The sequence below is a fragment of the Neoarius graeffei genome, chromosome 27, assembly GCF_027579695.1.
Source record: "Neoarius graeffei isolate fNeoGra1 chromosome 27, fNeoGra1.pri, whole genome shotgun sequence".
In the NCBI taxonomy this organism is placed as follows: Eukaryota; Metazoa; Chordata; class Actinopteri; order Siluriformes; family Ariidae; genus Neoarius; species Neoarius graeffei.
The window spans coordinates 24,661,440-24,676,830 of NC_083595.1; the positions used below are offsets into that span (position 1 = coordinate 24,661,440).

The 15,391-nt window shown below is 43.5% G+C and overlaps 1 protein-coding gene and 1 long non-coding RNA gene across 8 annotated transcripts in view; both read left to right on the forward strand.

Annotated features, from left to right (window-relative positions):
* Nucleotides 1–914: 914 nt before the first annotated feature.
* LOC132875296 (ADP-ribosyl cyclase/cyclic ADP-ribose hydrolase 1) overlaps nucleotides 915–15,391 on the forward strand; it is an 85,560-nt gene continuing 71,083 nt past the window's right edge. For 2 of the 7 annotated variants that reach the window (XM_060912044.1, XM_060912045.1), the window contains exon 1: nucleotides 917–1,501. In XM_060912044.1, the coding sequence (XP_060768027.1) occupies nucleotides 1,287–1,501 (215 nt within the window). In that variant the 5' untranslated portion in view covers nucleotides 917–1,286. Of the gene's footprint in view, nucleotides 1,502–15,391 lie in introns of all 7 variants that reach the window. The other 5 variants (XR_009651784.1, XM_060912046.1, XM_060912048.1 and 2 more) reach the window with 5 other exon arrangements.
* On the forward strand, nucleotides 4,185–11,336 carry LOC132875298 (uncharacterized). Its single transcript, XR_009651785.1, has 3 exons — nucleotides 4,185–5,967; nucleotides 6,125–6,297; nucleotides 8,646–11,336. It is a non-coding gene; the product is annotated as an uncharacterized LOC132875298 (long non-coding RNA).

Consider the following 15,391-nt stretch of genomic DNA (forward strand, 5'->3'; position numbering starts at 1 on the left):
TAATGACTAATTTTACTACTAATTACTAATAATAATTAAAATGAACTTAAACATGTTCGAAAAGGAGTAGGAAGAAGTAAAAACTTATTAACTCCTAACCCCACTCTCTATTTCCATATGATCATGCATGATACCAATTATTATTTCAAGTGAATATCTGTATAATAATAATGATACTAATAATAAAAATAACAACACGACATCAATATATATCAGTATAATAATAATAATAAACACTAAAATAACATCAGTATATATCAGTATGATACTAATTGATAATAATAGTACAAATAACAACCAAAATAACAACAATTAATAATAATAAATAATACAGAGTGGCAAGCCCCATCCTGAGAACATTCCCCCCTTATATTTAACCATATAAAGCCATTAAATATAAAGGGATTTCATGTGAATTTGCCTTAAAATTGTACAATAAAATTATCTCCCAATGGCATTGGTGATCGTTATGCAGATTCTTCTTAAGGTAGGTACGAGAAAATTATACGAAACTTCAGAGAAACAGTAACACAAACCCACCCTATCCGCATATAAAGCCACTGAAATGCCATATGATTCGGTATTACCTTATTTATTTACCTATTATAATATTTACTTTCCGAAAATGGCCACGCTAATAATCTGCCTCGTGCTCTTTCACGTTGTACCTTTGTACAAATGTAGCCTATTTATCTGCCCAAATTAAGCCTTCTCCTTTAAAACACAGTAAGTACATTGCGTGTTTACATTTAATCTAATACGTGTAATAATATAATACGTTGTTAATAATTTATTAAGCTGTTAAAAAGCGTCAAAGCTTTTTCTTTTTTTCTTTTGGTTTCTGAGCACTGCGTGATCCTGTACCGTAAATTCGCATATATACACGCGCACAAAAAAAAAAAAAAAAAAAGGGGGAGGGGGCGTTTACCCTAAACACAGACCGTGCTGGACCGTGAATTTCTAAAGCGCGGACAGCTTGACCGCAGTCTTAAACGGTGGAATGGCTATTACTTTCTGTCACAGTCATTGTAAATAATTAGAGATCTCAGACTTCTCAAAAAAAAAAAAAAACACCACAAACAAACAAAAAAGGCTGGGAAATGGTGCTCACAGAAAAATGTAATACCTTTGCTCTAATTCACTGCAACAAATTGGCAAACTTCCAGCACAGGGAATTATAAAAAGAGCACGGCGTTATTTCAGGCAGTCAGATGGGTATATCGCGTGGAAGGTCTCTCTCGGGCTGTATTGGATCTCCCTGGCTCCTGAGCTTGAGTTAAGTGAAAATGGTGAGTGAACATGTGATAGAGCATTCGCGCAGAAAGCGAAGAAAAAGGTTCCTCCTGATTGGAGTCGCTGTGCTCGTATCTGTGGCTGTTGTCGCTGTTGTTGTTGGACTGATTGCAGCTGCGAAGAAAAGCTCGACCTCCTTGGACAGTTTCAAGAACGTCGTTATGAAAAGATGTGAAACATACCTAAAAGAAAACGAACACATGTCAAGGTAAGGTAATGAGTTGTGTGTTTGTTTGTAATTTTTTAAAACAAGTTATTTATTCTTGCTTGTTGTGCGCTTACGAACGGGACAAAATCTCTTACCTATTTAAAAACCTCTCTGGTCACCAGGAATAGGAAATATAGTCTGTGAATAACAACCTTCCAGCCACATAAATGTTCCTCATACAAACCTATTAATCTGCCATCTTTAAGTATCAGTTACGTGAATAAAAATCTCTCTCTCTCTCTCTCTCTCTCTCTCTCTCTCTCTCACACACACACACACACACACACACACACACACACACACACAGATGTGTACTCTAATATGTACAGCTCTTGGGGGGGGGGGGGGGGGGAATTGAGACCACTGCAAAATTATCAGTTTCTCTGGTTTTACTATTTATAGGTATGTGTTTGAGGAACATGAACATTTTTATTCCATAAACTACTAGCATTTCCCACAAATTCCACATAAAAATATTGTCACTTAGAGCATTTAACTGCAGAAAATGACAACTGGTCAATTGTGATGACCTGGTGACTTGTCCAGGGTGTACCCTGCCTCTTGCCCATAGTCAGTTGAGATAGACTCCAGCTTACCTGCAACCCTGTAGAACAGGATAAGCGGCTACAGATAATGGATGGATGGACAACTGGCCAAAATAACAAAAAAGATGAAGTGTTTTCAGACCTTGAATGATGCATAGAAATCATATTCAATTTTCAAAAGCACGATACTAATGTTTGAACTTAGGACAAGTCCAGAAATCAATATTTGGTGGAATAACCCTGACATTTAATCACAGCTTTCATGCATCTTGACATGCTCTCCACCAGTCTTTCACGGGTGACTTTATGCCACTCCTGGTGCAAAAATTCAATCAGCTCAGCTTTGTTTGATGTCTTGTGACCATCCATCTTCATCTTGATCACATTCCAGAGGTTTTCAATGGGGTCCAGGTCTGGAGATTGGGCTCTCCATGTGTTAGGTTTGGATCTGTCTGTACTGAAGGAGGTTGAATTGACAAAGTATAATCTAGGAATGTAGACCTCTGCCGCCAAAGAGATTCTGCCTCACAGATATCTGGGAGCAAGCAGCCACTGACACAGACACAGCTGCTCAGAGATGTTTCTCAGTTTATTGTAGGATAAAACATGAGTATATATTCACATTCAAGAGTGTGTTGTAGCTATGTGATTGGATGATGATGATTTAATTGACGAAGCTAAGTTATCTATGTATAACGTAAACGGGTGATGAAGCATTACAGCACTGGTTTAGACCACACTACTATATAAGAGACATTATGTACCATTACATCACCCGTCAGGATTATAGTCTTATGAAAAGAAGAAATACATTACTGGTCCGCATAACCTTCATTAAGCAGAGAGCAGAATGTGTGAGCGAAGATACATCTCAAGGATTTAACTAACCAAAACAAGTAACAATCAGGACTGCCTGTATCAGTTTCAAGAACAAGTACTAGCCTGTACCAGTTCAAAATGCCAAACCCATATTTCTCATCTCATCTCATTATCTCTAGCCGCTTTATCCTGTTCTACAGGGTTGCAGGCAAGCTGGAGCCTATCCCAGCTGACTACGGGCGAAAGGTGGGGTACACCCTGGACAAGTCGCCAGGTCATCACAGGGCTGACACATAGACACAGACAACCATTCACGCACACATTCACACCTACAGTCAATTTAGAGTCACCAGTTAACCTAACCTGCATGTTTTTGGACTGTGGGGGAAACCGGAGCACCTGGAGGAAACCCACACGGACACAGGGAGAACATGCAAACTCCGCACAGAAAGGCCCTCGCCGGCCATGGGGCTCGAACCTGGACCTTCTTGCTGTGAGGCGACAGCGCTAACCACTACACCACCGTGCCACCCATATTTCTATTAGCCAATAATAATTGCACATGTGTTTTTGTTGAAAAGAATTATTTCTTGATGATGGATTTGTTTTTCTTTGAAGGAATTTATTTTAATTAAAGGTTGATTTCTTTCTGATTTTTTCAGTGTAAGATGAAGCTGCTTCACCAGAAGGTGGATTTTTTTCTAACCCATTTTACTAATCTTTACAAGGGGTGCCAATAATTGTAGAGGACACTGTATATACAATCCAAAATCAGAAAAAGTTGAGACTGTAAGGAAATTGCAAATAAAAAAGAAAACAGTGGTTTAATTAATTTACTTTGACTTGTATTTTATTACAGACAGTATGAGCCCAAGATATTCATGTTTTCTCTGGTCAGTTTCATTTCATTTGTAAAATGCATCCATTATTGCATTTTAGGCCTGCAACACATTACAAAAAAATTGGAATGGGGCAGTTTAGGGTTAGTAATGAGGTAAAACAATGAAATAATGATGTGATTTGAAACAGGGAGGCACGGTGGTGTAGTGGTTAGCGCTGTCGCCTCACAGCAAGAAGGTCCGGGTTCGAGCCCCGTGGCTGGCGAGGGCCTTTCTGTGCGGAGTTTGCATGTTCTCCCTGTGTCCGCGTGGGTTTCCTCCAGGTGCTCCAGTTTCCCCCAAAGACATGCAGGTTAGGTTAACTGGTGACTCTAAATTGACTGTAGGTGTGAATGGTTGTCTGTGTCTATGTGTCAGCCCTGTGATGACCTGGCGACTTGTCCAGGGTGTACCCCACCTTTCGCCCATAGTCAGCTGGGATAGGCTCCAGCTTGCCTGCGACCCTGTAGAACAGGATAAAGCGGCTAGAGAGAATGAGATGAGATTTGAAACAGGTGATTGTAATCATGATTTGGTACAAAATCAGCATCCAGGAAAGGCCTAGTCTTTGAGGAGCAAAGATGGGTCAAGGATCTCCAGTTGATCAACAAATGCATGAGAAAATTTTTGAAATGTTTAAAAACAATGTTCCTCAAAGAAAGATGCAAAGGAATTTGGATACTCACCAAACCTTTAGTGATGCTACATTTTTTTTTTTTGGATATGTTTTGGATATGCACCTTTGATATTATTCACAGTGCATAACACCACTAAAGCTACCAGAGTGTGTTCAAAGCCCACCTTATTCCCAATCAATGCTCTAGGAATTACAACTCCAATTCCAAAAAAAAGTTGGGACACTGTGTAAAACATAAAGAAAAACAGAATGTGAATTTGCAAATCATGGAAACCATATACAGATACCAGATACCATATATCATTGAAAATAATACTAAGGCAATATATCAAATGTTGAAACTGAAAATTTTTTATTGTTTTTTGAAAAATATATGTTCATTTTGAATTTGATGTCAGCAACACATTTCAGAAAACTTGGAACCGGGGCAACAAAAGACTGAAACAGTTGTGTAATGCTTAAAATAAATAAATAAATAAATAAATAAATAAAATAAAACCCCTGTGGCAGCAGGGGCGTGACCAAGCAGCAGTCTGTGAATGGAGGGCGGAGTCAGGGAAGGTAGGTGGCTAAGTCATTCTCCCTGCTGTCAATTAATGTGTGTGTGTGTGTGTGTGTGTGTGTTTGTTACAGGGATGGAGCATAAAAGGGGGGGGGGAGAGCAGAGAAAAGAGGCTCCCGACTAGAATGCATGGGTGTGTGCATGTGTGGGAGTGAGGCTGAAAAGCTATATATATAGATCTCTCTTTAAAAAATAAAAGTTTGTAAGAACTTCAGGTCCCGCCTGCCGTGCTTCTGTACTCCACCCACATCAGGGATTTGCTACAGTGGTGCTGAAACCCGGGATTGAGTACAGAAGGGAACCACCCCATGGAGTCCTCACCAATTATGGAGCTCGTCCATGCCCTCGCTGCTGCCCAGCAGAACCAGCATCAAGCGCTGACTGCCCTCTGGAAGGACCAGGAACAACGCTTTGAAGCCTTGATGCTGGCCCAGCGGGAAGATTGCCAGGTGTTCCAGTATCTGCTGGCGTCGGGAGAGGTGTCCAACATTGCCACTCTGGACTCCCCCCACGTCACCTCATGAAGATGGGCCTGCATGACGAACCTGAAGCCTTCATCGCTCTCTTCAAGCAAGCGGCCCAAGCATGGGGGTGGCCAATCGAGCAGCGCGTGGCTTGCCTCCTCCTGCTCTTGACAGGTGAGGCACAGCTCGTGGTGCAGGAGCTCCCTGCCGACAGCCGGCTCAACTACGCCGACCTCAAGAGGGCCGTTTTGCAGAGGGTCGGCCACTCCCCGGAGCAACATCGCCAGCGGTTCCGGAAGCTGACACTGGAGGAGGTCGGCCAACCGTTCGCATTTGGCCAACAACTCTGGGATGCCTGCCAGCAGTGGCTGGGGGCGGAAGACTGCGACGCAGACAGGATTGGCACTGGAACAGTGGTGGCACTGGAACAGTTCATCTCTTGACTTCCCGAAGGAACGGCAGAATGGGTCCAGTGTCACTGCCTGGCGTCACTCCAGTGAGCCATTGAGTTGGCAGAGGACCATCTGGCGGCGGTTCTGATGACAGGCGGACGAGGCGAAGGTGCCTCTCCTCATTTCTCTTCTCTCCCCCCCTTTCTCTCTCCCTCTCGCCCCATTCCCCCACCGCAGAGGCGGGGGCCGACTCCCCCCCAGCCGGCCTGTCACACCCATGGTGTCCTCTCATCTTTCTCTTCTGTGTCTGTGTCTCTCCCCCTCAGGTGAGTGACGCCCTTAACACCGGTGCAGAGGGAAAGCCTGGGCGGTATACTGGTGCGGTGGGGAGCCAGGACATCTCCAGAATCAGGGCTCCACAAGGGAGATGGAAGCCATGATCTGGATCCCCGATGCGCCAGAGACCGCCCCCGATCGGGCCGGAACGTATCGCATACCGGTAAGTGTTCAAGGGGATACATATCATGCTTTGGTGGATTCCGGTTGTAATCAGACCTCAATTCACCAATGCCTGGTGCAAGGTGAGGCATTGGGGAGAGCACAAGCGGTGAAAGTGTTGTGTGTGCACGGGGATGTTCACAATTATCTTTTAGTGTCTGTCCATATTCTATTCTGGGGCCAAATGCATAGAGTAAAGGCGGCAGTTAGTCCTCATCTCACTCACTCATTGATTTTGGGTACTGATTGGCCAGGGTTTAAAAAGCTGATGAAATATTTAACACATAGTGGGTCATGGACTAGTAGGTCACGGGAAGATCCCGGTGTGGCATTGACTGGAGAAGCTGTCACAGAGCCATCTAAATCAGCACTGCGTCAGAGTGAGGAGCAGCCCGCTCCTTCTCCCTCTCTTGGGGATTCCCTTGGGGATTTCCCATTAGAGCAGTCGCGAAATGAGACTCTGCGGCATGTGTTTGACCAAGTGAGAGTAATCGATGGTCAAACTCTTCAGCCAAGCGCGGCACCGACCTTCCCTTATTTTGCTATTATTAAAGATAGATTGAACTGAGTGATGCAGGACACTCAAACTAATGAACGAATAACCCAATTGTTAATCCCAAAGAGCCGCAGGGAACTCGTATTCCATGCGGATCACTTTAATCCTATGGCTGGACACTTAGGGCAAGATAAAACACTAGCCCAAATAATGGCCTGGTTCTATTGGCCAGGGATTCACGGGGATGTCTGTCGGTGGGGTGCGGCATGCCGTGAATGCCAATTAGTAAATCCCGCGGCCACTCCAAAAGCGCCTTTGTGCCCTCTCCCTCTAATCGAGAGCCCGTTTGAGTGAATTGGGATGGATCTCGTCAGGCCATTAGATCGGTTGGCACGAGGGTATCGCTTTATTCTATTTCTGGTGGACTATGCAACGCGATATCCGCAAGCAGTGCCTCTCTGCAATATCTCAGTATGCAGTATTGCGGAAGCGCTCCTTCGCTTTATCTCCCGGGTCAGGATTCCAAAAGAAATCCTGACAGACCATGGAACTTCGTTTATGTCACGCACACTGCGCGAGCTGTATGGGTTATTGGGGATTAAGTCTATCCGCACCAGTGTCTATCACCCACAAACGGATGGCTTAGTAGAGCGATTTAACCAAACACTCGAACATAATCCATAAATTCGTAAGTGAAGATGGACATAATTGGGATAAGTGGCTCGAGCCCCTGTTATTTGCAAATAACAGGGCCTGGAGCCACTTATCCCAATTACGTCCATCTTCACTTATGAATTTACGGATTATGTTCTTGTATGAGAGGTCCCGCAAGCCTCCACAAGGTTTTCTCCATTTGAATTATTATATGGGCGTAAGCCATGTGGCATTCTGTACGTGCTATGGGAAAAATTGGGAGGAGGGACCTTCATGTAGAAAACCTAAATTATATTTACTATATATTTATATAATATTTATATATTATACTCTAGAAAAAGGTGGTTTGGGACGAACTCAAGGCCATGCTCGAAATGGGCATAATCGAGGAGTCCCACAGTGACTGGAGCAGCCCAGTGGTCCTGGTTCCCAAGACCTACGGGTCGGTCTGGTTCTGTGTGAACTATAGAAAGGTCAACACGGTGTCTAAACTTGACGCATACCCAGTGCCTCGCATTGATGAGTTGCTTGATCGGTTAGGCGCTGCTTGCTTTTATTCGACACTGGATCTAACAAAGGGATATTGGCAGATCCCCTTGACTCCTCTATCCCGTGAGAAAACGGCCTTTTCTACACCGTTTGGATTATACCAATTTGTCACTCTCCCTTTTGGGTTGTTTGGGGCGCCCACTACGTTCCAGCGGCTTATGGACAGGGTCCTCCACCCTCACGCTGCCTACGCGGCTGCATATCTGGACAACATAATAATCTACAGCCATGATTGGCCACGGCACTTGGAACACCTGAGAGCCGTTCTAAAGTCGCTGAGGTGAGCGGGCCTCACAGCTAACCCGAAAAAGTGTGCAATTGGGTGGGTGGAAGTGCGGTATATGGGGTTCCACTTGGGTCATGGGCAGGTGCGTCCCCAAATTAACAAGACTGTAGCAATTGCGGCCTGCCCGAGGCCCAAGACCAAAAAGCAGGTGAGACGGTTCCTGGGGCTGGCTGGCTATTATCGTAGATTTCTACCTAATTATTCGGACATCACCAGCCCGCTAACCGATCTCACTAAAAAGGAGGCTCCAGATCCGGTCCAGTGGACAGAGCAGTGCCAACAGGCCTTCTCTGAGGTAAAAGCTGCACTGTGTGGGGGGCTACTTTTACACTCCCCTGACTTTTCTCTCCCCTTTATTTTTCAGATGCATCGGACAGAGGGCTGGGGGCCGTTTTGTCCCAGGAGGTGGAGGGTGTCCCAGGAGGTGTCCAAGGAGGTGGAGGGTCTACTGGACATGGAAATGTGAAATTGCAGCAGAGGTGCTGATGGAGAAGTGGGATCGGGAAGGGTCTACGCTGTCAGTCAACAGAACAGTTGCTAATCTTGGTGACAAGTGCAAAGGGCTACTTGCGATGCCCTCTCTGGGTGTGACAGTGCTTCATACCCTTGTGGAAAAGGGAAGATACCTGCCATCAAAGCCTTGCAGCAGTGCAATGTAACAGAACTAGACCTAGTTGGAGAAGAGTCAGCTACTGAATATGATCTGATGAAGGCAAGCACAAACTCCTTCCTCATACTGTATGGGCAGAAAGATAGCAGGAACATGGCTGAAGCCAGATACAAGGTTTTCAAAAGGAAGAAGAAACCACCTGCTCTGAAGAAACTGCTTCCAACTCCATACTCAGTGGGCTCACCTTCAGGAGTTGCTGTGGAAAGTTGCAGACAAGGATAGGCCACCGGAAATAGCAAAAGACATCACTAGCTTTGGGTGGATAGTGACTGAACAAGCAGTTATGCCTGCACTATCCACCCAACCAGTGGCTCCTCCCCAGCTTCTGGATGTCGTGAGTTGTGGGTGCAAGTCATGCCAAAAGAACTGTAAATGTAGAAAGGAAAGGTTGTCCTGCACTGACTACTGTAACTGTGAAGGAGGTGACGGCTGCCAAAATCCCCACACAGAACCCACTGATGAACCTGATGATGCAGAAGATGATGAAGAGGACTAAAGTATACAGCAGCTCATTGATTATAATGTATGTTTATGTAATTTGAACTGTAATGTACACTACTGTTCAAAAGTTTGGGGTCATCCAGACAATTTTGTGTTTTCCATGAAAAATCACACTTTTATTTACCACCATAAGTTGTAAAATGAATAGAAAATATAGTCAAGACATTTTTCTGGCCATTTTGAGCATTTAATCGACCCCACAAATGTGATGCTCCAGAAACTCAATCTGCTCAAAGGAAGGTCAGTTTTATAGCTTCTCTAAAGAGCTAAACTGTTTTCAGCTGTCCTAACATGATTGTACAAGGGTTTTCTAATCATCCATTAGCCTTCTGAGACAATGAGCAAACACATTGGTAATGGTAATTAGAACACTGGAGTGATAGTTGCTGGAAATGGGCCTCTATACACCTATGTAGATATTGCACCAAAAACCAGACATTTGCAGCTAGAATAGTCATTTACCACATTAGCAATGTATAGAGTGTATTTCTGATTAGTTTAAAGTGATCTTCATTGAAAAGAACAGTGCTTTTCTTTCAAAAATAAGGGCATTTCAAAGTGACCCCAAACTTTTGAACGGTAGTGTACATATATGTAATGTGAACTGATTTGTTAAAATGTTAATGTCAAAGTTTGTTTTATTGATGATGTCAAAACATGAATAGTGTGTGAAGTTACATATTCTTTCTTGTTGTCTTTGAATTATGAATATATACATAATATTATAATGGTTCTGGTTAGAAAACATATCCCCAAATTTTTAAAATCCTTAAATCACTAAGTATGTAAATAGTACTTTAGAAAGCATAGACATTGGATGTTTCTGGCAAGTACGTCTACATTTTGGATTTGTAATGGTGGCCATCTTGGAAGAGGCAGCCATCTTTGAAAGATATCAACTAGCCTACAATAATATGTTTGGTTTCAGTGTTTAGATCACCCTTGAAAACATATAATTAGACACTGATATTTTGACTGTAGGGCCTTTGGTTCTCAAACAGAAGCTTTTTGGAGATTTTTGGTGGCCATCTTGGAAAAGTAGCCCTATTGACAAGTTATCAGATGTCCTACAATACTTTTTTTTTTATCTCAGTGTTTAGATCACCTTTGAAAACATATTTAGACGCTAAAATTTTGTTTGTATGGCCTTTGGTTCTCACGCAGTAGCATTTTGAAGAATTTAAGCAGCCATCTTGGGAAAAATGTGGCTATCTTGGAAATCAGATGGCAACATCTGCATTTTGAAAGAAGTGACCCCTGACAGCCATTCTGACCAAATATGGCTTTTGCATCACCACTTTTACCACACAAGAGAGATATCTTACCAAAAATTAGATTTTTGCTAATTGTGAATAAATTATGATTAAATTATGCAAATTAGAAAAAAAAATGCCCAAAGTGCAACTTTTAGTAACCAAGCTAAAATTCATGTCTAGACCACATACAGTGCAAATCAATCAAAAAACCTTATTGTAGTCATAATTTCCGGGTCCCCTACCCTGGCTACTAGACTAGTTTTTAATGGTAAAGAAATGTTTTGGGTGAATGGAAATTGTTTTGCTTGTTTGTTTATTTTATGTTTTCTTATTTGATTCATTATTTTGTAAGGATTTTTTCACATTAATTGATTATTTTTGTGAATAGTTTAAGCCAGTGGGGGGAGGGGGCTACACCTGTAGTAGGCCCCATGGAGGTACTGTTTGTAAAATGGTGGAAAGTTTGTACAGGGTCCTTTAGTGGCATAGCCTGGCAACTTTATGCCTATTTATTTTGTGTTTTGTACAGTTTTGTTTTGCCATTTTTTTGTTATTGCACTGTATATATTTGCACCTTTTCAAAAAAATAGAAAAGGACATTAAAAAAAGAGCACTTTTTATTGGAAAACAGTTTCTGCCTCTTCTGTTGACTCCTCTGCCGATCATCTTGCCACACCTGTGATCTTCAGGTCCTCAGGTGACACTGCATTAAAAGTAGACACGTCTCTGTAGTGGAAATCATTATGGGCTCAGGAACACTTCAGAATACCATCATCTGTAAAAACAGTTCATTACTGCAGCCACAAATGCAAGTTAAGACCATATATAAACAATATCCAGAAACACCACCACCTTCTCTGGACTCAAGCTCTTTTACGATGGACTGAGGCAAAGTGGAAAATTGTCCCGAGGGCTGACAACTCAAAAGTTGAATTTTTTTTTCGAAACCATGGACACCACGAACTCCAGGCTAAAGAGGAGAGGGACCATCTGGCTTGTTATCAGTGCAAAGTTCAAAAGTCAGCATTTGTGATGGTATGAGGGTGCATTAGTGCACATGACATGGGTAGCTTGTACATCTGGGAAGGCATCATTAATGCTGAATGATATATACACATTTCAGAGCAATATGCTGCTATCCAGACAAAATCTTTTTCAGGGAAAGCCTTCCTTCTTTCCACAAGACAATACCAAACTGCTTTCTGAACAAATTAAAACTGCATGGCTCTGTAGTAAAAGAGTCCAGGTGCTAAACTGGCATGCCTGCAGTCCAGACCTGTCTCCCTTTTAAAACATTTGGCACATCTGAAGCACAAAATATGACAAAGGAGACCCCAAACTTTTGAACAACTGAAACTGTATATCAGGCAAGAATGGGACAGTGTTTCTCTTTCAAAGCTACAGCAACTGGTCTCCTCAGTTCCCAAATGTTAATAGAGTGTTGTTAAAAGTAGAGTTGATGCAAGACAGTGGTAAACATGCCCCGTCCCAAATTTTTTGAAATGAGTTGCTGATATCAAATTCAAAATGAGTGTATATTTTTCAAAAGACAATAAAAATTTCTCAATTTCAATATTTGATATGTTATCTTTGTATTACTTTCAATGAAATATAGGGCTTCCATGATTTGCAAATTATCACATTCTGTTTTAATTTACAGGTTATACAGTGTCCCGAGTTTTTGGAATTTTTTTTTTTGTGTGTGTGTGGTGGTTAGCACTGTTGCCTCACAGCAAGAAGGTCCTGGGTTCGAGCCCAGTGGCTGGTGAGGGCCTTTCTGTGTGGAGTTTGCATGTTCTCCCCGTGTCTGCACGGGCTTCCTCCGGGTGCTCCGGTTTCCCCCACAGTCCAAAGACATGCAGGTTAGGTTAACTGGTGGCTCTAAATTTACCGCAGGTGTGAATGGTTGTTTGTCTCTGTGTCAGCCCTGCGATAACCTGGCAACTTGTCCAGGGTGTACCCCGCCTCTTGCCCATAGTCAGCTGGGATAGGATCCAGCTTGCCTGTGACCCAGTAGAACAGGATAAGTGGCTATAGATAATGGATGGATGGTGTGTGTGTGTGTGTGTGTATATATATATATATATATATATATATATATATATGAGTGATTCCACGCTTATGGGTACTGAAATGGGGACATGAACTTATTTTTAAAAATTCACCTAAAACCATTTCTTTTTTTTTACCATCAGGTCACAAAACATTCATTCATTCATTCATTATCTCTAGCCGCTTTATCCTTCTACAGGGTCGCAGGCAAGCTGGAGCCTATCCCAGCTGACTACGGGCGAAAGGCGGGGTACACCCTGGACAAGTCGCCAGGTCATCACAGGGCTGACACATAGACACAGACAACCATTCACACTCACATTCACACCTACGGTCAATTTAGAGTCACCAGTTAACCTAACCTGCATGTCTTTGGACTGTGGGGGAAACCGGAGCACCCGGAGGAAACCCACGCGGACACGGGGAGAACATGCAAACTCCACACAGAAAGGCCCTCGCCGGCCCCGGGGCTCGAACCCAGGACCTTCTTGCTGTGAGGCGACAGCGCTAACCACTACACCACCGTGCCGCCCGTCACAAAACATGTAATCTTTAATGAATGATATGTTAAAAGATAACTTTAATTTTCTGAGATGTAATAAAAACATATTTATATGCCAAAGTCAGAACGTAACAGAAGTGTTGTGGACATATATATTCTCAATTTTAACAATGTAGAATTACTTTTTGAAACATAGGAAGGTGATGTTTTAGCAAATGTAATTAATAAACATGTGTAGTAGAATAAACATACACATTCTTTCAATAAGATTAACATGGTATATAGCTAGATTGTAATTAATTTGTAACAGACGTGAGATGGACAATCGTAACAGAAGTAATGTAACAGACATCATTTTGGAACTCATAGGCTTGACTTTGGCATATAAATATGTTTTTATTACATCTCAGAAAATTAAAGTTATCTTTTAACATATCATTCATTAAAGATTACATGTTTTGTGACCTGATGGTAAAAAAAGAAATGGTTTTAGGTGAATAAGTTCATGTCCCCATTTCAGTACCCATAAGCGTGGAATCACTCATATATATATATATATATATATATATATATATATATATATATATATATATATCTATATATCCATTTTCTACCACTTATTCGGATCCGTGTCGCGAGGGTAGCAGCCTAAGCAGAGCAGCCCAGACTTCCCTCTCCCCGGCCACCTCCAACAGCTCTTCCAGGGAAAACCGAGGTGTGCCCAGGCCAGCCGAGAGATGTAATCTCTCCAGTGTGTCCTGGGTCTGCCCTGGGGTCTCCTCCTGGTGGGGCATGCCCAGAGAACCTCCCTTGGGAGGCGTCCAGGGGGCATACTAACAAGGTGCCCAAACCACCTCAACTGACTCCTTTTGGTGTGGAGGAGCAGTGGTTCTACTCCGAATCTCTCCTGAATAGCCAAGCTTCTCATCCTGTCTCTAAGGGAGAGCCCAGCCACCCTATGGAGAAAACTCATTTCTACCTCTTGTATCCGTGATCTCATTCCTTCAGTCACTACCCACAGCTTATGACCATAGGTGAGAGTGGGAACGTAGATGGACTAGTAAATTGAGAGCTTTTCCTTTTGGCTCAGCTCTCTCTTTACCACAACAGACCAGTTTAGCATCTGCATCACTGCTGACGCTGCCCCGATCTGTCTGTCCATCTTCCACTCCCCCTTACCCTCACTCGTGAATAAAACCCCGAGATACTTAAACTCCTCCACTTTAGGTAGTAACTTCCCCCTGAACCCGAAGTAGGCACTCCACCCATTTCTGGCTGAGTGCCATGGCCATGGACTTGGAGGTGCTGATCCTCATCCCAGCCGCTTTGCACTCGGCTGCAAACCGTCCCAGCACATGCTGTAAGTCACAAATTGATGAAGCCAACAGGACCACATCATCCACAAAAAGCAGAGACGTGATTCCTGATGCCACCAAACTGGACACCCTCCGCCTCTTGGCTATGCCTAGAAATTGTGTCTATAAAAGTTATGAACAGAACTAGTGACAAAGGGCAGCCCTGGTGGACCGGGAACAAGTCCGACTTACTGCCGGAAATGAGAACCAAACTTCTGCTCCGGTCATACAGGGTCCGAATGGCCCACAGTAGTGGGCTCTGAAACCCATACTCACGAAGCACCCCCCACAGGGCACCACGAGGGACACAGTTGTAAGCCTTCTCCAGGTCTACAAAACACATGTAGACCAGTTGGGCAAACTCCCATGTGCCCTCCAGCACCCTTGCAAGGGTAAAGAGCTGGTCCAGTGTTCCATGAACAGGATGAAAACCGCATTGTTCCTCCTGAATCTGAGGTTTGACTATTGACTGGACTCTCCTCTCCAGCACCCCAGCGTAGGCTTTCCCAGGGAGGCTGAGAAGTGTGATCCCCCTATAGTTGGAACACATTCTCCAGTCCCCCTTTTTAAAAAGGGGGGCCACCACCCCAGTCTGCCAATCCAGAGGCACTGTCCTCAACCTCCACGCAATGTTGAAGAGGCGTGTCAGCCAAGACAGCCCAACAACATCCAGTGCCTTCAGGAACTCAAAACAAATCTCATCTACCCCCGGAGCCCGGCCACCGAGGAGCTTTTTAACCACCTCTACAACCTCAGCCCCTGTGACAGGTGAGC